The sequence below is a fragment of the Neopelma chrysocephalum genome, unplaced genomic scaffold (assembly GCF_003984885.1).
Source record: "Neopelma chrysocephalum unplaced genomic scaffold, ASM398488v2 Primary Assembly neopelma1_73b, whole genome shotgun sequence".
NCBI lineage: Eukaryota > Metazoa > Chordata > Aves > Passeriformes > Pipridae > Neopelma > Neopelma chrysocephalum.
The window spans coordinates 4,968,040-4,995,160 of record NW_020897734.1 but is presented as its reverse complement, the minus strand read 5'-3'; the positions used below and the strand labels follow the sequence as shown (position 1 = coordinate 4,995,160).

Here is a 27,121-nt window from a genome sequence, read left to right as displayed (position 1 = left end):
CCACATTTGTGTCCTGCCAGAGATGCTCAAGGCCAGGCTAGATGGGGCTTTGAGCAACCTGGACTAGTGAACAGGGGGTTGGGACTAGATGAACTGTAAGATACTCTCCAACCCAAACCATTCAGGGATTCGATGCTATTGCCAGGCCCTAGGTTTTAGATGAGGCTGTTGCAGCTGTATATACTTGCTCATGGCTTGTAAATCTGCCAGAGACCCAGTGGACCATGTCCAGAGGCTCTTGATGTCTCTGTGCTCCAATGCCCAAGCTCTCCAGGTGATGGGAGCAGTGCCAGAACATCATAGCAGGCTGTCCATGCAGTAAGCAAACATCCAGCCGTGCTCTTTAGCTCAGGCTCACTAACTTCTTTACTCTCCTCTGCAGTTCAGAAGGTGAAACGAGAACATTGTTAATGTATAATATGTGCCAATGGGTGTTTTCAATGTTGTTCTGTCCTTTTGTTTATTGACAGGTATGGTTTCACTTTTCTAGGACTTGAAAACGATTTCATGAAAATACGAAACCAAAAGAATGAAACTGAGATGTAAGTGCTGCTGGGGCTGCCGAGGAACAAGGCTGCTCTTCTGCGCCGCTCCCAAATGGCTTAAGCGAGTTTGGTCAACCTGGCAAGGTCAAAGCTGTTCCTTGAGGGCTGTCAGGCCATGCTGACCTGCCTGAAAAGTCCTGTCCTCTTTACAAAGCACAGCACAGCGAGGTGCAGGCTGAAAGGCTCGCTTGCAAAAATCCGCGGGAGGTTTACTGACGTCTAAATTCAGGTCCCTTAAGAGCCTGCAGACCTTTGCGTGTATTCTTCATCCGTGCCCAGACATGCAGATGGCTCTGGGTATTCACAGGGTGGCTGCTGACCTTATGGACAGTGGCTGGGTGTCACAGCAGGATACTGTAAGCCTAAACATATGATACGTCTCCCTTCCCTGTAACCTTTTTTCCCCTCCCAAGCTGAAAATAGTTAGATTTTACCCTGTGCTCACAGCTTGGTGGATACCTGAGAGTCACTGACCTAATCCCAGCGCTCCCTGAGAACTTGCCTTCACAAGCAAGTTTCACTTCTTACTTCCTTTACGGTGAAACTTCTTACTTAATTGGCAGAGTCAGTGTTGCTGCCTGTGCCATGTGGTTCTACACTCCCTGCTGAGCCCCTGCCCACCCTGGGGACTTGGCACGGTGGTGGCACCCACACCCTCAGCCCTATGCTCAGAGCACCACTGGAGTTCAGTTTTTTTCTCCATTGTCTTGTGCAGTAGCTGTAAAAAGTACATTCCCCAGTGGGTGATGCCTCTTGTAGAGTGTATTGATTTCTGCAGCTCATTGTTAGTGATTTTCTGTCTCAAATAGTTATTTTTCTGGTTTTCTTTTACTGAGTCAAAGCTTTTTTTTTTTTAAGGTACCAACTTCTCCATGTGTTGAACTTTGACCCTGTCCGTCGCCGTATGAGTGTCATTGTGAGAACCACCACAGGTACAGTCCAAGTGCATTTGTGGACTGTCATACGTATGTGCATGGATATAAAACACATTCTTCTTATTCCTGTAACCCAGAGAGACTGAGCTTTTAGTTTTTTAAGCTGATCTAACTAAATTCTGTACTGGGTCTGGTTGGGATAGAGTTAATTTTCCTCCGTAGCAGCCATTTGGGACCCAGCATCAGATCAGGGGTGGGAACAGTGACCCATGGAGAGCTTCCTGCCTGCCTTGTTCCAGGCTGGAACAAGTACAGAGAGAGAGATGTGAGAATGTCCCCTGAGTGAGATGGGGTTTCATGGGGACAACAGACAAAAATTCAGAGGTCACCATGCTTCTCAAGTGTCAGTCCTATAAGGTATGGGATGCTGGTTTTACTCTCCCTGGTAAGGTTACCAAGGCTTCTAAATAGGAAAAAATAAACTGCTTTGTCCAGCCTGTTGCAGGAAGGTTGCTTAGAAGCAGGTAGGGACACCTGATGTCCCAACTTGGGGTCAAACAAGATTTTACACAAGCTGGTGTGACCACTTTTGGTAGTCAGCTGGGCTTCTAGCAATTCCTTCTTTAGTCCTGCCAGATTTCCTCCCTCAGCATCACTTGCTCACGATTGGCATTGTTAAATTTTTCTACAGCTTATGAATGCTATAAACTATTTATAATTTCCTTTTAGGAAAGTTGCTTCTCTTCTGTAAAGGAGCAGATTCCTCTATTTTTCCAAGGGTGCAGCAAGAAGAAATCCAACAAACAAAAGTCCATGTGGACCGCAATGCTATGGTGAGCACACGGATGGAATTTGGCTGGCTTCTGGGATCAGGAAAGCTTTATTCCAAAAATAGGGATGTGACCTTGCTTTGGAGGGAAGTGTTGAAAATCTGAGTGTCACTTCACATTGTTTTGATGCTAGGCTTCTTTCCTTTTCTGTGCCGTTGGCTTCCACCTTTATTTGATATACTTACATGGTCTCCATCACAGTTGTGTCCAAGCATCTCCCAGGCAAGTTAAAAATAGAAGTAACAACAACAGGCTGTTTAGTCCAGTGGGAGAAGTGCCTGGTCCCAGTCGTGGTGGCACTGGTCCCTGCTCTCCCTGTCAGGTGCACACTCTCAACTCTGGTCCTTCTCTTAATTTCTCTCTGCCCTATGCCCTGCACATGATAAGCAGAACCACGATTAGTCTGTGGGGATGAAGTTACTGTATAAACACTGAGAAAATCTCTCTTTTGACTCAAGCCAGCAAATTGTCCTTGCCTTCAGGGTCAATACTGCCAGAAGCACTGACGGTGGACAAAAGCACTAACCCTAAAGTGAGGAGCTGTAGAGAATCTAGTTTTAGGGCACTTGTCCACTTTGTTTTCTTTCCCCTTCCCACACCAGGATGGCTATCGAACGCTCTGCGTGGCCTTCAAAGAATTAACTCAAAAGGAGTATGACAAAATTGACAGGCAGCTCAATGAAGCTAAGATGGCTCTGCAGGACAGGGAGGAGAAGATGGCCAAGGTTTTTGACGACACAGAAGCAGACATGCACCTGATTGGGGCTACTGCTGTAGAAGACAGGTAAAGAGGTGACCCCACCACCAGCACTGTGGTACCTGTGGTGTCTCTGTGATGTTGCATCGTGGCCCTGACTCGCTGTGGTGGAACTGAGCAGCCAGGCAGATGCTGGCAGTGTCCAGGGCAATGAATTACACCATGGCACAACCCATTTCACAGTGCCCTAGTTGCTAAAATTGGCTGGTGTAGTAGAAATTGGGATTTATTAATAAAACTACCAAAATACTTGTACTTCCAGAGTGTGAATTAAGCACACAGCATTAATTTGCACATCAAAACAAATTCAGTTCCACATGCAGTTATAGTAACTGCAAGTGTGAATTAAACTCTTACTGTGAGACCTAAGAGTCAAGAGTATAATGCAGTGATTTCTCTCTTTGCCTGCAGACAAAAACTTGGGATTGCTGATTTCTAATCCTTATTCCTGTGGCAGTGATCTCCCCAGCATGGGCAAAATCAAATAACTTCTCTTGAGCTGGTATTTCCTACCTGCAGAATCAGGGTTATGTGGATTAGGTGCAGGCCAACCTGAGGAGTGATGTTTCCCTTGTGCTTGCAGGCTGCAGGAGCAGTTGGCAGAGACGATCGAAGCTCTGCACGCGGCTGGCATGAAGGTTTGGGTGCTGACAGGAGACAAGATGGAAACTGCCAAATCCACCTGCTATGCCTGCAGGCTCTTCCAGACCAGCACTGAGCTGCTGGAGCTAACGGCAAGGACCGTGGGTGAGAGTGAAAGGAAGGAGGATCGGCTCCATGAGCTGCTGATGGAGTACCATAAAAAGCTGATTCAGGACGTTCCCAAAAACCGGGGAGGCCTGAAGAGGTAAGTGAGCAAGAGGACTCAGCCATGGTGAATTTCAGATGCAAATTTGATAGAGAAATAGGACCTTGTGGCCCTGGGGACTGGCTCCTTCACTTTGCTCATCATCTCTAATATTAGTTGCTTTTGAAATTACATACACAGTTCCTTTGGAGAAGGGTGCATGTTAAATCCGAGCTTTTTAAGATTGCTAAGCCCTCAAGAATGGATGAAAAGAAGATTAATACAACAGCAATTTCTTTTTCACTAAGATGATACAAGCAGCTAGATTGACTTCTTAGTCTGATTTTGTTTCAAACATGTTCCTTGTTGTGCCCCAGAAGCTGGACGTTGAGTCAAGAGTACGGACTGATTATAGATGGCTCGACGCTGTCACTGATACTCAACCCTTCTCAGGACTCTGGTTCTAGCAATTACAAAAACATATTTCTACAAATCTGCTTGAAGTGCACTGCAGTCCTCTGCTGCCGGATGGCTCCTTTACAGAAAGCACAGGTATTTACTTCTAACTGACTGAAGCTCATCATTAGATGATGTGATGCACTTTGAATTCATCAGCTGGGACTTGACCTGATCATCTTAATCAACCAGGACTTCTCCAGGCTGTGTATAAGCCTTGTCTGAGCTTCAGAGCGTGATGAAAACGCACCATTCTTTCAAATCTGAATGCAGACCCTTTGTTTGATATGCTCGCAGGAAGCCACAAACCCAGGGCAATTGAAAATAAACAACCCCCCTGTTTGCTCTTATTTTTCCCTTCCGAATTTGTCAGGTGGAGTCCATAACTTCCTCATGACAGTAGATGATGGATGTCCCAACCTGATAAGTGGTGTGTTTCTGCACCCTGAGGCACGTGAGAGGTCCCACCTTTGGGACAGCAGGGTCTGGCAGAGGGGAAGAGCAGGATGCTGCTGCTTGGGTTTGTTTTTAAATACTGTCCTTAAACCCTGTGCAGCTGGATCTGGGCTTTTGCTCTAATTGTGACTGCAAAGAAAGTAACAAGGGGTTACTTCCCCTTTTTTTATTTTTATTAACCTGAACTCTGAACCAGGATTTTATTAACCTGAACTCTCCAGGTATTACATTGCTGCTGTAGAAGCCTGGTTGCTTTTCCTGGTGGGAGGGCTTTTTTGCAAGTGGGACGGTGGGAAGATCTCTGGAGGCTTTTTAACTGAATTTTGGGTTCTACTGCAATCCTTTTTTTAAATATTTTAGATTGTGCGAATGGTGAAGAACACAAAAGGAAGCCCGATAACCCTCTCCATAGGTGATGGTGCAAATGATGTTAGTATGATTTTGGAAGCACATGTTGGAATAGGTAAGACCTCCTGATAACACACATCTCATGCCCAAGACCTGTCTGCTCTTGCAGGGGTTCACTGTTGAGGTGCAGACAGTGTTTCTGATTGCACATGGCTAGACTTATCCTACTGAAAAATGTGGAAACTCTGCTGTTGCTTTCTTTGGAGCCAGGGCTTGACTCCAGATCAGTGCTTGAGGTCATAGAATAGTTTGGGTTGGAAGGGACCTTTAAAGGCCATCTAGTCCAACCCCTGTAGTGACCAGGGGCATCTTCACTAGTTCAAACTGCTCAGTCCTGTCCAACCTGACCTTGAATCTTCCCAGGAATGGGGCATCCACCACCTCTTTGGGCAACTTGTGCCAATGTTTTACCACTCCCACTGTAAAATGAGAAAGAGATGAGGTCATCATGTGCTGCTCAGCTGCGATAGTACCATTCTCTCCATCGGTGATGTGCTGCAGATTATGTTCAAAAACTCTATGGCCAAATTCGTGGTGATAAGGGTTGCTTGGGGCTCAGAAAACAAAGGCACAGGCAGCAAACTGGTGGGTGATTAGTGGGAGTTGTTGCAAAGTCAGTGCCATGGAAGTATCAGACTTTAGCATTAACTGGTCACAGTAACTCAGTAACTTAGCACTGGGGACCTGCACATTTTTCCCAGGGGCTGATGCCCAGTCTTGTTGTGTCTGTGCTGTCCATACGACTCACATGAGGCTGGAAACTACCCTCCTGTCTGCTGGTTGGTGTCAGAGATACATGAGATTTTTATAATACCACTAAAAAAGTGTCAGTGGAAGAGAAAGGGCAGGCTCTTTATTTGGGGCTGTTGGAAATGCTGTGGTGCCCTCTAATGAATAGGATCCAGTGCAGTTCGTTTGACTGTGGCTTTTCAGTGAAAAAACCCTGTGTGTCCTTAGCCCTTCTCTGTGGGGATGTCTCAGGAGGCTGAGCATCTGCAGTGAAATAACTCTGCTGTGTGAGATGTGGGCGAGCCTGTGGGGAAACCAGTTCCTTATCTTTTATCAGATTTGCTTAGATACTCTTCACCACGGTCTTACACAGGAAATCAGACAGCAGCCTAAATATAGCTGAAAAACTCCAGAGGCAGGTCTGAGTGTTGTGGAGCCAAAACCACACCGTGGCAAGCATGTTAGTGTTTTGGTCTCCTGGGACACTCAGGGAAACACAGCCTTTGTCACGCCTTGAGACACTGAGTGATGTGAGCAAACCTAGTGGGTAGCATCCAGATTCCAGCCCCTTAGGGATTAACTCCTTGCCATGCTTCTGTCTCCAGGTATAAAAGGCAAAGAAGGACGTCAGGCTTCCAGAAACAGTGACTATGCTGTGCCAAAGTTTAAACATTTAAGAAAACTGCTACTAGCACATGGGCATTTATATTATGTGAGAATAGCACACCTTGTACAGTATTTCTTCTATAAGGTAAGAGGGGGTGTTGCTTATCTCTTTGTTTATACTATTGCATTTCTTGGGAATAGAATGAAATAATAATCAGGGAAAAAATAGGATATTCTGCAGCTCTGATTTCCTTCCCTAGAGCAGGCTGTGTCTGCCAGGTGCCTGTCCATTGAAAACAGGGCTTACAAGGGAATATGAGCATGACTTTCTTCCAGTGTCTTCTGCAGATGCTAGCTGCTCACTGGATTAGTTCTGTGCTTGGTAGAACAAGTGCCCTGCCTTGTCTGATGTTGTAATATCAGACACAAATGTCTGATAACAGGAAAAACTACTTGGATTTAGATTGAGAAGTCAAGTGCTTCCCTGCTGATCATTTGTGTTTTGTTTCCATAGAACCTTTGCTTCATTTTACCGCAATTTTTATACCAGTTCTTCTGTGGATTCTCACAGCAGGTAATTTCCAGTAATTTGTCTAAAAAGGTAGGATAAAAAGCAAGTGGCATAATGAGCCTTCCTAGCAGACACTTGGCTTTTGGCATCCTGTCCCTTCATCACCTTGCTCTACAGGACAGTAGGACCTGACCTTGGTGCTCAGCACCATATCTGGAACATAATATCGTGAGACCCATAACTGAAAAGGAGGAAACCTGCTTTCTTTCCTTTCCCATCCACCAGCCATAAACAAAGGTGGATGCCTTCCTGAAGTAATGAGAGAGGGGTTTAGCTGTTTTGTCAGTACCCGATTTTGCTACTTCTGCTTCTCTTAAAGAGAACAAGTTTTCAAGGGCTTCCTGATCTTGTCTCCTCTGCTGCGTTTCCTTGCGTTAAAAGTGTCACTCAAAAGGAAGAACAGTTCCTTCTTTTATGGCAGCTTTAAAAAAAGACACACAGTGAGTGTCATCAGAGCCTTACTTAGTTGTCATGAGAGCCTTGCTTAGTCCAAGTGAGCATCAGAGGGACACATTCATCTGGTGAGTGGGTTCATGTGCTTGGAGACAAAAACTTTGGCTTTTATGTCTGCTTGGGGTCAAAAGTAATGCTGAGGAAGAGTAAATGATATAATTCTGTGCTTGCCTTGGCAAAACTACTTGCCTTTTTCTTGTTTTAAAAAAAAGTAGCTATAGTTCCTCTAAAACAGTCTAGTCTTTAGAGAGCCACAGAAGGCATCAAGTATATTAACAGAAATGGCAGCACAAGAGCAGCAACAGAAAAGCTGTGATAAGGGCTGTTTAGTCATGTGTTTCTGGAGAATGTGCTGGAGATGAGACCAGCCAGTTACAAAACTTCCTGTCAGTGGGAGCAGGTTCCTGGCCATGCAGCCTGTGGGTGCCTTGTTCCCTCTTGCATTGCACAGAGCATGAGCATTCTGTCAAATGAAGCTGTCCTATGTGGCTGTGACAGAGGGATGACTCTGTAGGGTAGGTAGGAGATAAGGGCTGGAAACATTTAATTTCTTTGCGGAGAGACTTTTAAAGTGGCATTTCTATGTGTCTTATTTTACTCTTTCTTCTTCTTTTAAGCCACTGTATGATGCTGCTTATCTGACCATGTACAACATCTGCTTCACATCGCTACCTATCCTGGCTTACAGCCTCCTGGAGCAGCACATCAGCATCGACACGCTGACCTCGGATCCTCAGCTGTACATGTAAGTAGCACTGGACTGGGTGAGCCTCCACACAACTTGGTTACCCATGGTTTAAGTTTTGTTGGTGCAGGTGTCCCTGTCCCATGTCGGTGATGGAGCCGCCATGAACTGCAGAAAAGGCCATTTCTGTCCCTGCTGGGTTTGCTGCTTCTGCATTTGAGCTGAGCAGCATCCCAGTTACCAGCTGTTTCTACTTGTTTATGCTCTCCTGACAGTATCTGATCTAGCAAATTGTACCAATGTGTTTCTATAAAAGAATTCTTCATTCTGTGAGTGATCATTCTTTCACATTACCTTTGAGCCAGGCAGCACGAGCCAAGCACGTGATAGAGCATGTAGTGGATGGAGGGGAGATCTAGCTTTCAGGATGAAAAGAGATCCATTAATTTTCAGAAAGGTTAATGTTTCTGAAACCCAGCTCAGGCAGGTAGCTTCTCAGCTTGTCTAGATGGATATGGTCCCCCAGGCTTCCCCTCCACAGGCCAAGTCCCTGTATCAGAACCATATTACCAGAGAGCTCTGCTCATTGATCCACATGCTCAGTGTGGTTTTCTGCCACATTGCCCGGGGAAAGGGCAGTTTAGACTGTCTCTCTGTGCTTTGCTGTTTGTTTACTCTCCTTCCTTGGTTGCAACAGGGAGAGGCTCCAACCTCCCACGGAAACAGAGATGCGTCCCATCTTCCTCCCACCTCTGCCCACACACAGGCACTTGTGTGCAGCCCTTCAGCAAGGACTAAGGAAAGATCTGGGTTTTTTTGAGGAAGCCTCTGTTCATGCATCGCTGTTGCTAATTCCCCTGCCTAGCAGTAAGCTCAGCCCCGTGCAGAGAGACCAGGTCAGGGTTGCTTTGGTCAGTGTCCTGTGCAAGCCCTGTCACACCCTGTATGATGCTTCTCAGGCTTGGAGGGGCCATGTGTGCACAGCCATGCTCTAACCAAGAGTGATACCTGTGCAGAGACAGCAAAGGGAATTAGCAGGTGCCTAAAATACTGCATGAAAATTACATTAGGTAGAGAAAAATCAGCAAATACAACAAGAGCTGTAAGGCTGGGAAGGGGCTTGGGCGTTTTTAAATTAAGCACTCAGAGCAATGATTAATTAGACTTGTGTGTTCCTCCACTCTTATGGCAAAATGCCACCACATATATTTTTAAATAAATTGGTAATTGAATATTGTGCAACAGAGAGCAATAACAGCAGGGCCCTGTGCCTTCACCTGGTGGGCTCTCTGATCTCTGGGGTCTGCCTGTTGAGGGAAAACAGCTTTAGTTTGAATATTCATGACTGTGCATGTGCTGCTGAATGCAGAACGCCCTCTGTGCCACTGCTGTATGAAGTGCTGAGCTGCTGCAGTGCAGATCTCAAGTCTGAGGCGCTGTAAAAAGCCTGTTTACGATGAGAGCTGCAGGACATAAATGGAAATGCAAAACAGAGCTCACAGGGAGGAAGCTGGTTGTATTTTTGGTCCTTGCAATAAACCCTCCTTCCAGTCTGGTTTATCCTTGCTCCTCTCTCATAGCCAAATTGTGGTATGTTAGAGCATGGTCACGGTATCATCATGCTTAGGATTCAGTAGGGTTTTGCTTTAGAAACTGCAGTTACAGGAGTCCAGCACCACACCAGTTTGCGAGGTGCATCTTGCTGAAAATGAATGTATTGCTTTAAGACTTAGGAAGAAAAATGAGATAAGAACAGGGATTTTTGCTTCTGACATAAAAGTGCTTTTATCCCCCATCATTCTTCAAATTTTAAAGAAAGTAATCTGAAAAGACAATGATGCAGGGAACTGTTTAACTCCCTCATGTCCTGATAGCCACCCTCTGTTCCCCAGGCCCTGCGTGTGGTCCCTGCAGAGCTTTGCCCATGGCCCATCCATTTCCTGCTGCTGCCTCCGTGCCAGATCTCATCCTATATTCAGCCAAGAGCCTCTTGCTACAACCCCTGTGATAAAAACACCCACCATACAATTCAGGAGGTTATTTTCAGTCTGTGCAGAAAGACACCATTTTAGGAATAGAACTTGCAGAGCTTTTCTCAAAAAAGGAGAGCTTGTGCATCTACAAAAAGAGGGAAACACATCACAGATTTGATGCATCCCATATGGGTGCTCGTTAGCCTTACCCTGATTTAAAAATTTATCATTTAATATCAGATACCATGGATGATGCGGGGACTGCAGGAGAGGCTCAGGACAGTGTTACATTTGTAGGCTTTGGGCTGACTTGGCTTTTCATCCAAGCTACCTAGAGGAGAAGGACAAAACAATTCATGTGCTGAACCTCCTGTGATTTCTCATTATCAGCAGCTGCATATAGTAAATGTTCTTTATGTCCTGTACACTGGCTGGTGTTTATGTGGGTACCTCCTTGCCTCGTACAGCAAGGGTTTGCTCCAAAGCTCACTGATCACCTGCCTGCAGGGAGCTTTGCCGTGCTTCCTAAATGTGATGGTGATGGTCTTCTTGCTCCATCTCTTGGCAGGAAGGTTTCAGATAATGCAATGCTGCAGTGGAGGCCGTTCCTGTACTGGACCTTTCTGGGCGCTTTTGAAGGACTCGTGTTTTTCTTTGGGGTTTATTTTCTGTTTCAGAATTCATCGTTGGAAGATAACGGAAAGGTAACGCCACCAAACAAAGGAAGATGAGTGTTTCTTTTGTGCACTGCCTCTTTGATACGCCTGGCAGGGAATATCTACGTGCTTAATCTGTGCAGTGTGTCTCGAGTCTTGTCCAACAGTGTAGCCTTGCTTTTGGTGTGATTCTGCAGCAAATGCTTGAAATAAAACATTTTCCAAATCGCCATGGAAACAGGGCAGAGCTGGTTATACTCACTAGGTAAAATGACTAGTCTTACACACAGCTTTCTTCCCACCCAGCGAGCTTTACACAATGCTCATCCCCTCTCCTGTCTGATCCCAGCAGCTGGGCCAGGGCAGGAGCAGTGTCTGTCCTTCTCAACAGTGACTGCCTGAAATTCAGCACGTGCTTGGCTGGTTACAAGCAGCTGAATTAGCCCACCTTGATGAGATGGTGCTTGTTAGCACAGACATGGTGTAGGGCTGCTTGTGCACTGTGCTCCAGGGCGTGATTTCAGCCTCCCATTTCTCTTTGCCATGGGGGAAGGCTGGTGCTGGGCTATTGCTGCTGTTTTGGAGCCAGCAGAAGTCATCACTGCTGCAGAATGAGCAGACTGTTGTCCTGTTGTCCCTGCTTGCTCGTGCCTCTGGTGTCGGGACAAACGCTTGCATCGCTGCGTGAACGAGGTGTGGGAGCTGTACAGAAAGAGGAGGAAAAAAGATTGAGGGTTTCTTTTTCTACTTTTTACTTGTTTCTTTTTGTTTTGCTGGTTAATTGAGTACAGAGCAAAGCATTAGTGCAGGGAGGCTCCCACTTGTGGTGACCTGAGCTGTCTCAGGACCTTTTCCCCAAGGGAGTGTGCAGCATGTTATCAGATCTCAATTGATGGAAAACTTCTTTACACCAAGGGTATTTTACCCTTGAAAATACCTAACTTTTTTTAGCGGCTAACACTTGGAGAAAAGCTGATGAAATTTATGTATGTGTATTCATACATTGCATCAATGCTGACATTTATGGCCCCAGCTATATGTAGTCAAGTCCCTGTATTGTCAGATCAGTGCTTTTCTGTATTTATAGCCATTCTGGTTGTATTTGAATAAAACATGAAGCACTGATATGTTCTGCAACTGCCTTCAGAGGTCAAGTCTATGTGGCACTAAAATAAGATCTGTGGTTATGTCCTGTTCTGTAAACACTTATGCCTGTAAGAACTGCTACCAGCAATTGTTCATAATATCCATGTATGTTTGATTCCTTTTTTGCTCCTATTGACTTTAGTTTTTTTGCGTTTTTTGAAAACTTTTACATTTCACTTTCTGTTTTAATGTATGCATTCAGATCTTGACCACCTTTGGTAAGCATCCCTCCCATTCATTGCCATCATTTGGATTTCTATACAGTATCTGCTTTTCTTTGTGTGCGTAGTCACTAGCATCTTCAAACCAAACCAGGTGGAAAAACACCCATTGGTGCATTCTGCAAATGGGACTACAAAGAGGTGATGGTTGTTGCGAGAAAGCAGAAACTGAGTAAATTGCCAAGAAATCATGAAAAGCAGGTGGTCCAATGACTTGTATCCTCGACTGACATTGCTGTTAGTAGGAGGTTGTTCCTGTCACTGTCCCAGCTCTGGGTCACCCATCTGTGTGGCACTGCATGGCACAGGGTACCGTAGTGGGCGGCGAGTCTTCCGAGCATCAATCCCCCGTAGCAGTCGTTCCATCCCACCCTTCCCCTCCGGTCCCTGCTTGCACCCCTGTCCTCATCGTTATCTCTGTGCCTCTCCAAGGAGATGGACCAAGACACCTGTGGCAATGTAACGTGTTTTTCAGATTTTTGGGAACTGGACCTTTGGGACGATTGTTTTCACTGTGCTGGTGTTCACCGTCACTCTGAAGGTTAGAATCTTCCTTCCTTTTCCAGTCACTCATTGCAGACGTTTTCCAAGGCTTGTATATGTGCTGTAAAACAGTGAAGTGAATGTGTTGAAAATTAAGTTTCTTTGAATATGTTTTTCCCCCACACTTAAATCTTCTCTTCCATAGAGGCAGAACTTCCTTATTGTCCTTTGTATAGTCTGTGGTCTTTAAGTGTTTATGTTTTGGTTAAATTATTTTTTTACTTTTTCCCTCTTTTGAGAACTCCAGTTGGTTATGGTTGACTTTTCTGCACACTTTCACCCCTTGGTGTTTAGTTCCAGCAAGAGAAGAGGAGCAATAGAGAATTTGAGCTTGTCCACCTTGTTTCAGACAAGGCTGAATGCTGCAGCAATCACAAAAGCCCGTGTCAAATAACAATAGCAAATCTGCTTTGTTTCATGGAGCTTTCCAGAACAAACTGTTTGCATAAGACCTTACAAAAGGTCTTTTATGTTTGATTCAGACAGCAGGTGGTGACAAGAGGCAATTACAATCCCCGTAACCTTTAGACATTTCTTTCCTGTAGCATCAGAAGTTGCATCAAATTTATTCTATTAAAAAGTGTCAGTTACAATTAGAACCTCGCTGTTTCCCTGTTGTCTCTGCACCAGCCTGTGGATATTGAAAATGTTTTGCTGGTGCCCATATGCTCAGAGGTAGCTGTTTGGAGAACCTTCAACCTTAATGTGAAACCAGTCTGAAATGTCATATAAATCCAATCAAATACGCTCTGCATCTAAAGCCTGTTCCGTCTCTTTTTATTCCCACAGCTAGCGTTAGATACTCGATTCTGGACGTGGATGAACCACTTTGTGATTTGGGGATCCCTTGCCTTCTATGTGTTTTTCTCATTCTTTTGGGGAGGAGTCATTTGGCAAGTATATCTTCTTTCCATGGTGCTTTCCTAGGGAAATGCCCAGTGCTGGCTTTGCAGGGTACGTGGCTGCAGCGTCCCCTCCTTTGGGATGTCCAGAGGTTTACAGATGTCCTGAGGTTTACTGGTGTGTGCAGTCATGCTCCTTTCCCTCCTGAGGAAGGAAGGGTGGATACCTCCATCCAACACCCTCTAAAAGCCAGTGCTGGAAGAGGGCTCTTGCATGATGAAATGTGTTTGAGGAGATATCTCAGCCCACCAAAGGGAATAGCCTGAAAGAGAGAACCCCCTGGTTGCCATCCCGTTGCTCAACTTTGGCAGGAGGTGATTTGCTTTCCTGCCCAGGGTCATTTCTGTTGCTAAGGCTCTTGTCTTCATTGGGAGGTTCTAGAGTAAGCATTTTAGAATCTGTTTGTGCACGTGGATGAGAAAGACAGGAAAAATTAATGGTGCAAAGAAATCCGGTGAAACGGAAGGAAGGAACAGATGAGGCAGTTGCGGAGCAAGAGGACCTGGTCCTCTGGGACAGCTTAAGAAGGAGAAATAAACAGGAGAAATCACAGATCCTGCTGCTGAAATCCTGGATCTGAATAGGAGAAGAAATTCTCATTGATTTGAGTGCAACCAGGATTTTAGGCCAAATATGTTGCAAAAGCAGGCAAGCAATAGCACATTACAAACATCACTAGTTTTCTATTTCATGTGCTGCAGTAAACGTTCAGTTGACATTCACAGTAGACTGTGTCCCCCATTTTACACCTTTGCTTTGCCATGGGCTTGTGGCATGGGCTGTTGGCTAGATCCTTGATCCAGCAACCTGTTAATGAGGATGTGGAACTGATTTAAGTATTTTAATTGAGTATTACAAGCTTTTTTTAACTCTTCAGTGTTGCTAACCAACAGATCCAGATCTGCAATCTAGCCACATATCTGTAGTGAAAAGTGTGAGTTTTCTACTAAAAGCTCTTTCTACTGTTTAACTTGCATAGCTCAATATTTTTGACTTAACAGTAAGCAACAACTGCTTTGGGATCCTTGTCATCGTTTATTTATGAGGTGTTTTTCACAAGCATCTGTTGGTTGCTCTCCCTCATCAAGGAAGGGAGGAAGGTGCAAATAACCTGTTGTGATTGAGAGACACTGGATTTCCACCATCAAAACCAAACCAGAAGCTATAGCAAAGCCCAAAATTGAAATAAAATGATCTGGGTTTTGATAAGGTGAACAATTTATCTTTCAGTGATAGTGGCAAAATTCAACCCCCTCCCCACAGATGTGGAAGATGCAAAATGAATCATGACAATCCTCTAGAATTAGTGCAGTTGAAGGCAGGAAATAGATTTGGACAAGGATGGACAGTGTGATTTTGTGGGGGCTGTATCCATATCCTTCTGAAAGGGAGGCATAACTGCTAATAGTTTGATCTGAAATTTCCTTTGATTCTGACCTTCTTGGAAAATCTGTGTTAACCAGAATGTATTTGTGTCCTTTCTTTTTCAGGCCTTTCTTGAAGCAGCAAAGAATGTATTTTGTATTTGCTCATATGCTGACTTCTGTTTCCACATGGCTGGCAATAATTCTCCTGATCTTTATCAGCCTTTTCCCAGAAATTCTTCTAATAGTTTTAAAAAATATAAAAGAGAAAAATCATCAGGTAAGGAATAAGATGATGTATTCCACTGTATTTTTAGGAAGACCTTTCTTAAGCACCAGATCAACCTGTAACAGTACCACATACCACTCACATCTCAAGGAAGGCTTTCTGGAGTCTTGTCTTGCTCTTTCATATGCCAAAAATGGCAAGAAGTTAATCTAAACATACTGCCTAGATCTGTAGTGAAGAGAGACTCAACCTGTGCCTTTCCTTAGTTGCCTTTGCTGGGTGGAATCGTGCTGTCTCTTATAGAAGTACAGTAACCCTTGTCCAACCTGAACTGATCATCAAACCCACCAGATCATGTCCTGAAAAAAACCCTACCTGTTTTTATATCAAAAAACACAGCCAGGATGTTCTTGGGTTTGTCCTCAGGTGCTGGTGCAGTGTGAGAAGGGTCAGGTCTTGTCACATTTACCCACCCTCCATAAATAACTGAAGGCTTGTACCATGGTGTTTGCTCTCCTCAAAAGTGATCTGGTTTCATAGCAGCTTTCCTCTACTGCTGAGGAGGAGGGCTCCTTTTAGAAGTGGAAACTTTCTCCTAAAAGTTTTCTTCATAGCTCCTGCAGATGGTGAAGGCCAGCAATGCCAGGTTCACGACTCACTGTGCTGAGCTCCCCTGCCTGTTGCTCTCTGCTTGCCCAGAGGTGCTGAGTGTCCCTGCAGCACCATCTCCTGGGCAGCCCCTGCTCACCCTGGCCATGCCTCCCCCCTCTCTGTGCCTCCCCCTCCTGCAGCCCCTCTCTTCCCCCTGCAGCATCAGCAAGTCCTGCCTCGGGTCAGCACATGGTGTGTTGCAGCCAGCCCAGGCCTCTTGCCATCGGGTTTGCACATCCCTAGGCAGCAGTAGGGCACAGCTGAAGGGACACAGTGTGGGATCAGCCCTCACCAACACCCAGCAGGATAATCCCCCACCCCCAAGTCATTAATAGCATCACAGAATGATTTGGGTTGGAAGGGACCTTAGAGATCACCTAATACCAACCCCTCTGCTGTGGCCAGGGATGCCATTCACTAGGTCAGGTTGCTCAGGGCCCCGTCCAACCTGGCCTTGAACACTTCCAGGGTTGGAGCATTATTATAGTTGAAAACAAAAGAGATGGTAAAAAAACTATGGTTGTATTTTGTAAGAGTCCATGTAATTTTTTCCACTTTAATATAATTTAATAGTTTCTAGCTTGACACCCCTATTGAACCAGCTGGGAGAAAGTTACTCTCAGCTGTGGACATAGGACAGTTTGAGGACAGTACCCTGGAAGGGTGACCTGGGGGTTTCTAAGCCCCAGCTCAAGTCACCTGAGGGGTGACCCATTTTTGCCTTCAGCTGTTGACCAAAGATCCATCTCCTCTTGCAATACTTGCTTTCAAGAGTGCTTTATATGCATTTAACAAAGGCTCTTGTGAAATCATTTAGCAAAGCAAAGTAAGTGTCAACTAGAAAAGTCTCTTCAGATGTGCATCCCAAACTAAACACAGGCTGAGCTGTATTTAAATGTACATTTTGAGTAAGAGTGTTATCATAAGTCCCTGAAGCAGATACCAGCTCTAGATATCTGTGTCATCAATCAGACATCAAAGACAGTTGCCTGATTAGTAAAGGCATCTAAGATCAGGTAGATGATTTCGAATTAAGGCCTTATTGAGAATCCTGACCTTAATATTGAAATAAAATAAAATAAACATCAGTGTCCTAAGGGGATCATTAAATGAAAAACAAGACCAGGGATGTTGTTTAGGTGCCTGAACCCAAACTTGGCAGCCAAGGCCAAGTCCATGTCAATGGACACTTGCTATTGACCTCAGTGGGACAGGATTTCACCCTGAGTTTCCTGTAACACTGTGCATCAGCTCTGCTCAGCCTCTATTAAATTTCCTGTGTGGAAATGTGGTGGTTGTTTTTATTTTGTTTTGGTTTTGCTTGTTTTTTTTAACTGCAAGGCGCATTTGTGTTTTCCTTGGTTTCTACCTTTCTCTTTCTTGTACTGCAATTTTCTGTCTTTTGTGCTGTTGTGAACTAGGTAACGAAGCGCCTTCCTTCCTCAGGAACATCCACTATCTTCATGCTTTCTCAAACTTCCAGCAATCACAGCTTTTCTTGGAGTGAATAAGGTGATTTCCTTTCTGAGTCGCTATGTGTTGCTTGCTCAACTGCCTTTCTCCTCCCTCTAATGCCTAACTCCTGAAAACACACATTTAGATTTGCTCACACAGCAAAACCTTGCTTTTCCCTAAATGTTGCCTTAATTTAAATCTTTTGCTTAAATATTTCGTCTGTCTCTGCCCCTTCGGTCTCTTGCTGCACATCAGGTGGGTGAGCTGGTCGTGCTCAGGATGTCCAAGTGAGGTGGACACAGGCAAAGCTGGTTTACACTCTTTTCTCACTGCAGTTTTGTGTGTTAGTGGACTAGATACGAGTGGGACAAGGTGGAATTGATGTTGTTTGTCCTCTAGATGACTTGACAAGTGACTCAGACTTGTCTGACCGAGGGGGGGAGCTTCCCTAGTGCCCACCTTGCCCAGTCCATCCCACTTGCTAGTGCTACCCTCACAATGAAGGATAGTCTTGGATTTGCTGATGAAGGGAGTGGTGGGGCCGCCCAGAGCAAAGTGCCTTGATTATATGTCCCTAGCATTTAGTTTTACTGCAGATCTCCTCTGTTACTGCCTATTTTAAAAATGCTAGTTATGTGGAGATCAGGGATGTTTTCCTCCTCCCTCAAAAGCATAAACCTCCAAACCTGAAGTTAAACATTTTGGGAAGCAGGGCCAGTTTCTGAATACTCTCTGTGCCTCTTGGACTGCAAAACCCAACCAGTGTTAATAATTCTTTATGATATTACTTAGCTGTAAAAAGGGTTGTGTGTGTCTTGCATTGTTTGACAACAGGCAGGGGCAAGAGTTGCATGTGCTATAAGTCTCCTTGCCTCGCTGTTGCAGAGCAGCAGGAAGGCACCTGATTCACTGTCGGCCAGACCTTCTGTCAGACCACTTCTTTTAAGAACGTTCTCAGATGAGTCTAATGTGTTGTAAAGGTACCCTGTCTGAAGGAGTTGGGATGGTTTTAAAAGGCATCAATTAACCAAATGTAACCTCCTCCAAATCAATTAAACCATGGTTCTTGTAATCCTCTTGACTATCGGTGTGGGGCACTTGTCCTTGTGGAATGGAGATGCAATGCTTGGGATGGATTTTAATTTGGGGATGTTGTACTATCCAACCTCTTCAGAATACTGTATCTGTACAGATACTCTCAAACTGAAATATTTTGCAGTTGCAAACAAATCTTTCAATCTAACTGATATTTTAGTCTAATGTGAAAAGAAAATTTAATCTGAGAGTGCAGTCTGGATTGTGCTAACAGTGGTTATAAAAGCTAACACTGATAAATTTACACTGAAAGATTCAAATCTCAGTTGTTAAACTGATTCCAGTATTGCATCTGAATTGTACCAAAATCCCTTTCTTTAGGGTGCATGCTGTTCTGTCAGATAGAAATAAGTACATTTTAATTCATCTTCATAGATTGACACTAAATACGTGTACTTGTTTATGTGTGCTGACACATGGACAGAGGCATGTCTCGGTGTCTGTATGTACATACGCACACCAAGAGCATCCTAGTACAAGTTGACTTGATTTTAAACTTTGTAGCAAGCCAATAGCAGAATAAAAAAGTGCCAAATTGAATTCACAACTCCACTTTTAGGGGAGATGTAACGTGCGGTGTCGCCTGCAAACAGAAGACTGCAGATGTTCTGCAAGCCTCTCCTACCTTTGTACCCACAGCTGCTGCTTAAGAAATGAGTTTGATTGGCATGGCAGCTCTAGCAGCCAGGGTTGCAAGGCCTCCAGTGCATGTGGTATTTGTCCTGCACAGCTGATCCTTCTCCACTGACGTTAGGTGGTGCTCTCCACCACCATACACTGGTGCAGACTGGTGCAGGAGGCAGCTGGACCGGGACAGAATGGGAGGTGCAGGGGGCAGTGAGGCAGATGCCACTTTTAGACTTCACGCAGCATTTTGCAGATTGTGCAAATCTATTTATCATCCGATTACTTGGTTGTGAATGACATTTGGCACTTTTATCATGGCCTAATCATTCTTCTTCTCCTATAAAATTTTAAGTATTTTCTTCTAAAAATAACGCAGGAAAAGGTTTATGAGTTTGGAAATGTAACAGTTGTAATATATATATATATATATATGTTTTCCTTCTGATTTTTGCAGGCTGGCCCCTTTGATCTGCCTGTGTTAGTCTCATACAAACGTATAGAGAATGGTTATGTGAAGACTGAAGATACTGTTACTAATTTGGCAGAAAGATATCCTCTCAGGATACTTTAAAGTGCTCCATACAAACACTGCGTATTGTCATGCTGTAGGACAAAACCCATGGTTTTAACCTAACAGTTCTCTTTGATATTACCAAGGACTGTAAGCAGCCATGCTGAAAGAGCAGCAGCCAGGGCACTGGCCCCACGGTACCTGTTTGTCTTTGGTCTTGTAGTTTCCCCACCCCCCAAAACAACAATTCTGCAAAATTCTACGTCATTGGAGGCTGAGAAAGCATCTTTAGAAATTCATCCGAAATGGCATGAATCAAAGTGCAAGAGTGCAGTGCCAGCCCCATTTCACACGGGGGCTTCCTCTGCCCACTGCAGATCTGAGAGCAGCGGAGAGCTGCTCAAGTCTCTTGCTCTCCTGACCAAAGAAGTAGCACAGACTTAAACCCAGTAACAGCCCCATCCAGCTCCTTGAAGGCACTGGGAGAAGCCTGCTCCTCTCACGTGGAATCTGGATGCAGCCCTGAGAGCATCTCTCCTGGTGCTGGGGCTGCGATCCCTCATCAGGGGGCTGCCCCCTCCGAACCATGGGTGCCAGATGCACGTGGCAGAATTACTTGAAAATTCGGGAGAAATCTTTGCTGATCCCTCCTCCAGGTATGGCTGGAAGCAGTCTGTGGTCTGCCCGCAGTGATGGTGTCCATGTGGAGACCTGCGGTGCTGGGAAGCACCTGAGCATCCTCCTGCAGCCGGTTTGCTGATGGGTTTATTCCTGCTGGAGGGTGAAGAAAAGGTTGTTCTGTGGCTGCTCATGGTGGAAGGAAGCTTTTGTGGGGGAGGAAGGAATCCCAAAAGTTGGACTGTGGCAGACTCTGAGCCTCTCTGCCCAGGCTCCTATGGCTGTGCTTACATTACTGCACTGTGCAGTTGCTCCAACACTTTAAAGGCCTGAGTGACAGTGCAGTCCTTGGCTGATCCCAGGGACATGGGATGTGCCTGTGAACCTGCAGGCATATAAAACTGCATCTTGAGTTATTTGCACTAAGAAAAAAGAAGCCAGTTTAAAAATAAAAGGAATACATGAACCCGATTTCATTTTACATTTTATTTGGTTTTTAAATTGGCATGTTCTTTTGAAACCTACCTGTACCATGGTCGTAGGAATTTTTCTCTTTAGGTCATGCACAGCAGAGGTGAGATGCCTGACTCTCAACATTTTTATTTTTTTTTTCTCTGATACTTCCTATGTGGAAAGAGCAGCTTTTTCTGTTGTGTTAAGTCGTAAGCAGTGACAGAGCACCCTGTGTGCCACCGCGGGTTGGTGTGACGGTCCCTCCCTCGTGCCGATTTCCCCCGGCCCCGGCGCTCTTCGGAGCGGGGCAGAGGAACTACTGTGAGAAGCTTCAAGTCTCATTTCAGAAGCAACAAGCTCTACGCTGCTGCTGGGTTTGGCTCCCGCTCGCTCAGGCTTCATGTCATTTACATGCAATGAAACAATTTGGGACTGGATGGAACGTTCCCCTCACCAAATTTTGTTAAACTGCAGACTACTGATTTTTTGGAAGAATCGAGTCTTGCTCTCTGGCTGTCACCCCTGTGGTCCGTCTTCAACTGGTGCAGATCAGCCACTGGCAAATTCTCCTGCGCATTGCAAGGACTTTGGATGGGCCTTACCTGAGTGGGAGAGGGGTGTGCACAGTCCCTGTGCCCGGTGGCTGCTTTGACATCACCCAGCATGGGAGGGGAAGTATGGACAGGACCACTGTATTATACACACTGCACTGGCCTCAACGCAAGTGGTGTCTGCGCCGTGTCAGCGACTGCGGCTCAACTCCTTGCTGCATGCAAGTAAGGAGCTGCACTGCCAGCATGTGTCCCATGGGCAAAGCTTTTGTTTTCTTCTTCTTTTTTTTCCCTTTTCCTAGCTCATTTCACGGACCTAGAATTTGACTTGCAGACCTTGTCCCATTCTCAACTTTTCTTGCTAAAATGTGGTGCCTACAGATCAAGTATACGATGAATACGATGAAGATACGCTCTATATGCCAAATCTAACCTTTCTCCTTAAATATACAGTTGCTGACTTGTGTTTACATAACCTTTAAAATGTGGGCACTAAAATGCCTAATTCCTGTGATTCAAAACCATTCCAAGCCCGAATGGTCCCAAGCCTCACACCTTCCTTCTCTGTTTTGTGTCACGCTCTACTCTGAGGTTCAAAGTCTGTTCCCCTGGAATTCTACTGGAGGTTCTGCTGGTGATGCTAATGGGAACAGAGTGAAACTTGCCATGTGTGTGCGAACTGTCCAAATAGTCACTTAAACAGGCTAATTTCTGCAGCCTGTTGAAAGACAAAGCCTTCTGAGAACCAAATCTCTTCCTGTTTCCAAGTGTCTGGTCCCCACTGGATTGCAGTAGCTGTATGTTCAAACCCAAGGTGTGTGTGCTGACTAGTGGGGTGGATTTAATGTGAAATGTCTTGAACAGCAACTCTTTTAGGAAAATGCAGATTTTCTTGGGCTTGGATCTTCAGCTAGTGCACTGGTGTAGTGCTGGGTGCCAGGACCGCCAGGTTGCCCTGCACCTGCAGAAGAGCTGATCCTCGTCATTCAGTAATGGCAAAAATGAAATTCCTGTTGCTGTGGGTGGCTTGTGAAATCAGGGGAAACAGGAGACTCCTTTTGAGGTTAGAGAGGGGAAGAAAAAGTAGTGATAGTGACTGTAAGGTGTAAGGCATCAGGATGCTGAAGTGGCAATAATCTGAGAGCAGTGCTGTGGTGGTTGTTCGTGTTTCATGGTACCCACTGCACTGTTACGGTGCTCCTCAGTGAGCTAAAAGGTCAGTACAGGCTTATCAGTGGAAAATCTTGAAGGAAAAAAGGCTGGGTTTTTCTCATAATAATTCGTTGAAGTTTAATCACTGACTAGTGACATTGAAAGATAAGGAAAGTAATTAAGATTCCCTCTAAAACTGGTACATGATAACAGTGGAGCTTGGTGTAGTCATAGCGACTTTTCAAACACTAATCCTAATCGTTATGAGAATATTATAAATTACTTGGAATTGCATAAAAGCTTCAAATTGAATTTGTATACACACAGTTGAAAAACTTACCTAATACTGCAGCATTTATCCAATTTCCCAGCTACGAATTTTTTTAAAAAACATGTAGTATATAGAAAATGTAAATTATATACAGGCAATGAGCAGATACATTTTCAGCTTCTTGCAAAAAAAAAGGACTGCAACCTTACATTTTTTTCACTTAAATGCAATTTTATACATTTATGTTGCTTTATATAAAGGAAATTGAATGTGAATGTTACCTTTTATGAATGCAACTTGCTCTTTTTTCATTACAGAAACTTTTGTTTGAAGTAATCAATAAACTTTGGTATGTTGTTCTGATTAATACATATTTGTTGTCTGTCTTGTCTCCTTGGATACTCCTGGGTGATAGTTTTATTACATGGGCCTTTCCAGGGTAGCACTAGGGAGATCATTGGCATTTTCCTTCGGGGGTAGATGATGGCCATTCTTGGTTGTTTGATGTGGAGCAGCATTTGCCTAAGGAAATACTACAAGTTGCTTCTCATGTATTTTTATTTTCCCACCAATGTGGGAATTAGCAATTCTGCTGGTAACAGCTGCTGCACATAGCTGGCCTGTGCACTCTAAACCCATTTCCCTCAAAAATAATGTCAAATTAAGAAAGTGAGTCCTGTGAATTAGGTGAATAAATTGATTTAACTTTGTAGAATAGGTGAACTCAGAGCTTTGACATTTAGGAACTGGCTGAGAAAAATGCAGATCCATGTGCCTGATTTCCATACATGAAATGTTTTCCTTACTGCTGTGTGTTGGTTCTGTGTGTCATGGCTACCTGTAATAAATGAGCATTTCTTAGTTCAAAGCCGAGAAACACACAAATGTGGCTGATTCTGTGCTTTGCAAAGTGCCTGGCGCTGGTGAAGTTCAGGCCAGATATTTGCATTGATGAAATTCCAGCAACGCAAGGAAGCTGTTAGAGCACAACTCACAGTCGTATAATACTCAAGGAAAAAATATAGACCTAACTTTTTTTTTTTTTTAAGGACACGGGTCTGATTCAAGCTGAAATGTTTGTAATGAAAAAATGACAGTTTGAAAAATTCTGTTTTGGCTGCTTCAATCCCTGCAGCTCCCATCAGCCACCGCAGGACAGATGGCTGAGCTATTTAAAACAAACTCTAACCTTTCCGAAGCAGCTTGTACTATTGGAAACCAGATACACGCATTGAGAATCTTAATAGCCCGAGTGAGTGATAGTGAAAATCATCTGAAGAGCTGGAAAGGGTTTTACTCTGAGCTGGCTACTCAAGCTGTCAGGACAAAAACTGTAAATGTAAGCGATGGGAGATGACCGCAGGTCACGGGGTGTTTCAGAAAGCACCAAAATTAGCATTTAAAACACCCATGTAGACCTTCTTGTTAGAAAGGAGAAGCGATGTCATGTTGTAAGGTGATTTTTAACAAGGACAGCAATTTTTTTAAGGTCAGGCTATTGGCGTGTGAGGGCTCTTGGCACGTGGAGGGGTCATGGTGTCCCTGTCCCTCCCTGTCCCCCAGCAGCTGTTGCAGGAGATGCATCCACAGCATTCTCACTGCTGGGAATGGGCTTTGCTTCTTAAATCTTCACACGTCTGGGGATAACCTGCTAAGCTGGAAAATACACTGGCCTGGAGAAAGGGTGTGTGTGCACTTGTATGACTGTTCCTTCCAAAACTAGGGGTTGCAACAACAAATAAGGCAGGTCTGACTGACCCAGGGAGAGAGTGGGAGAGCAGAGTGGAGTCCTTTGTCTTTTTTTCACATTCAAGTAGGTGACATAAAATCCTCATCCTGATTAAATCCATGCGTGTTTGGCTGGCTTCAGTGGGGCCAGGATTTCTGCCAGGTTATGAAGGATCTGCTTCTCCTGGACCAGCCTGGAAAGAGCCCACACCAGACAGTACCCCGGATTGAGGGTGATGCTGCTGTCTGCAGAAGAAATCCTCCTAAAATTCCCGTTTATGAAAATCAACCTGAACTTAATTAGTCTTGTGCACAAGAGGTGAGCAATTCCCTTGGACATCGGTTTGACTCCAAATTGCATTTAACCAGCTCTGTTTTTCCAGTTCTCAGCACTTGACTAAACAGGTATTTTTGAAGGGTGATTTCTCAAATTCAAATAATGGCCCCAGTCACAACCCAACATCCTAGCCTTAACCTAGAAAAAGGAAAAAAAAAATTTTTTTTTCAAATTCAAGAGGTTTTGAATTTTGTTTGAGGGGTTTTTTTCCCAGCCTCCAATCTGGAATTAATGAAATCAGTTGGAATTCTTCCTACACCTTCTCCATAATATGAGATTTAAGGAAAAGGAATTGAAGCCGCATGAAATAAATCTCTGCGAAGAGAGGTGCTGCAGGTGCTGGCAAAATTTTCCCCAGCTGTGTGAAACAGCTCTTTCCCCTTGCACACAGGTGTACATGTGCCACTCTCAGAATGCTGAACCTTGTTAGGGGCCTTGTTAGGATGGAAAATCCCCGGAAAAGGAACACCTGTATTTCTGGCAGTCATTGTTTCCTTTTTATCCATCTCATTGTTCCTTCTGTCTCAGCTTATCATTTCCTGGGCAGGCAGAGAGCAGTGCTTGGCTCTCTGAAGGAGACAGACACGCTGAGTATCTTCTGCCAGTGTAAAACCCAAGAAGCTGGATGACGGTTCCATGGAATGCCATGCTGGGATAGCTGGGCATTTATTGTGAGGGACTGTAGCAGCCAGGTTTTCAAACCAAGAATCTTTGTGGCCATAAGGAAAAGCCATGAGCAATTGCCCTCCAGCCTGTGCAAACACAGCTCTTCCACCCTGAGAGCTGGCTCAGGTTTTCTTGCACCACCTGAAGTGTCTGGAGGAGGTGCAGCTTTGGGATGTGTAGGATTCCTGCCGGTAGGTGTCTGGTGCTGTGGTCCAGCCCAGCCCACCTGGGGCTGTAGTAGGGTGTGTTGGCTGCAGAGACCTGATCCAGATCCCATCTTAATGATTTTGTTTTCTGTTCAAAGAGCGAGAAATGGATTGATTGCTGAACCTTAGGGGTAACAGCTGCATCTTCTACTATGTAGCTTTGTTTTTCCCAAAGCCAATGCCAGACATGGGTGTGCAACAGTCAGTGGGGGTGAGTCCTCCTCAGCATCTACTGCACAGTGGTAGAGCAAAAAAGAGACAGCACTTGGATGGGCCTTGTTTCTCCATGAGCTGTGGCAGTTTGGGGCAAATAGCATCCCTGCAATAAGAATACAGCAGGAATGTGGTGTGGCTGTCTTTCCTTGCTTGTAGCTTTGCACATGGCTATTTTAAAACCACATTTTATTGCTGTGCACCTCAGCCAGATTTTTTGATGAGTAACTGCACATGAACTCTCCCTGTCACACAAGATGTGTTTTATGACCAGGCAGAAAATCATCTATTCAATCTGTTCTGTTGGTGAGGATCTGCTGTGTCACAAACAAGGAGTACTGCCTGAATGGGCAGTGTAAGGGGACATCTGCATTAGTGTAAGAAGGGCCATGGTCTACCAAAAGACGCTGGTTTTTATTGTTAGACCTTGGGTTCTAAATTAATAGCTCTGGCTGCTAAAGTGTTGGAAAAAAGCTGTTATTACAGTAAGGAGCATAATTAAAAGGTTGTTTTGGAAAAACAGGAACATCCGCTTCTCTGTGCTGCCTTCCTGGGCAGCTCAGGCTCCTGTTGAGAATGAGCTGGCATCGTTTGAACCTCAGCATCGGGGAAACTGAGAATGATGCCTAGAGCTCTGGCCAGCATTGGCTGTAGTATGGCTTAATGTAGTTGTCATAAATTGCTCAAGGAATTTGCTAGAATGCTGCTTGCAGAGGATGGAAACGCTTTTTTTTTTTTCCTTAGAGAAACGCTGTAGGCACTAAGGCAGGGAGAAAATCCAGCTGCAGGGTGGTGTGCTAGGGGGCACTGGAAGTTGTGGTAAGTTAAAAAAAGGGGAAAAGGAGAAGGATTAAGAGCAGGGGGAGGAAGAAAAGAAAGAAAAATAGAGGGGTAAAGGAAAAAAGAAAATGAAGAAAAAGAAAAAAGGAAATAAAGAGATAAAAGGGGAAAAATAAAAAAGGGAGATAAAAGAAAAAAAGGAAAAAAGGGGGGAAAGGAAAAACGGAGGAAAAAGAGGGGGAAAGGGGAAAAGGGAAAATGGAAAATAAAGAGGAAAAAAAGGGGGGAAAGGAAAAACGGGGGGAAAAGAAGGGGAAAGGGGAAAAAGAAAAATGGAGAATAAAGAGGGGGAAAAGGGAGCAGAAGGGGAAAATACCAAAAAAAATAAAAAAGGAGAAAAGAGAAAAGAAGAAAAAAAAAGGAAAAGAAGAAGGGGAAGTGGGGAAAAGGAAAAAGGGAATAAAAAGGAAAAAAGGGGGGGGAAGAGAAGGAAAGGAAAAAGGGGGGAAAGAAGACGGAAAGGGGGGGGGGAAAAAAAAAAAAAGGGAAAAAAAAAAAGGGGGGAAGGGGGGAAAAAGGGGGGGAAGGGGAGGGGAAGAAAGTGAAAAAAGGGG

General features: G+C 44.7%; 1 protein-coding gene across 5 annotated transcripts in view; it reads left to right on the top strand.

The window, feature by feature from the left end:
* The window catches only part of ATP11C (ATPase phospholipid transporting 11C), a 56,617-nt gene extending 33,673 nt beyond the window's left edge, over positions 1 to 22,944 (top strand). For 2 of the 5 annotated variants that reach the window (XM_027687120.1, XM_027687121.1), the window contains exons 15-29: positions 471 to 542; positions 1,404 to 1,477; positions 2,150 to 2,253; positions 2,853 to 3,034; positions 3,591 to 3,854; positions 4,172 to 4,346; positions 5,067 to 5,169; positions 6,449 to 6,594; positions 6,964 to 7,023; positions 8,091 to 8,218; positions 10,700 to 10,835; positions 12,630 to 12,695; positions 13,487 to 13,590; positions 15,091 to 15,244; positions 19,476 to 22,944. In XM_027687120.1, the coding sequence (XP_027542921.1) occupies positions 471 to 542; positions 1,404 to 1,477; positions 2,150 to 2,253; positions 2,853 to 3,034; positions 3,591 to 3,854; positions 4,172 to 4,346; positions 5,067 to 5,169; positions 6,449 to 6,594; positions 6,964 to 7,023; positions 8,091 to 8,218; positions 10,700 to 10,835; positions 12,630 to 12,695; positions 13,487 to 13,590; positions 15,091 to 15,244; positions 19,476 to 19,592 (1,885 nt within the window). In that variant the 3' untranslated portion in view covers positions 19,593 to 22,944. Of the gene's footprint in view, positions 1 to 470; positions 543 to 1,403; positions 1,478 to 2,149; positions 2,254 to 2,852; positions 3,035 to 3,590; positions 3,855 to 4,171; positions 4,347 to 5,066; positions 5,170 to 6,448; positions 6,595 to 6,963; positions 7,024 to 8,090; positions 8,219 to 10,699; positions 10,836 to 12,629; positions 12,696 to 13,486; positions 13,591 to 15,090; positions 15,245 to 17,265; positions 17,357 to 18,184; positions 18,280 to 19,475 lie in introns of those variants that run through there. The other 3 variants (XM_027687122.1, XM_027687123.1, XM_027687124.1) reach the window with 3 other exon arrangements.
* The last annotated feature ends 4,177 nt before the right edge of the window (positions 22,945 to 27,121 follow it).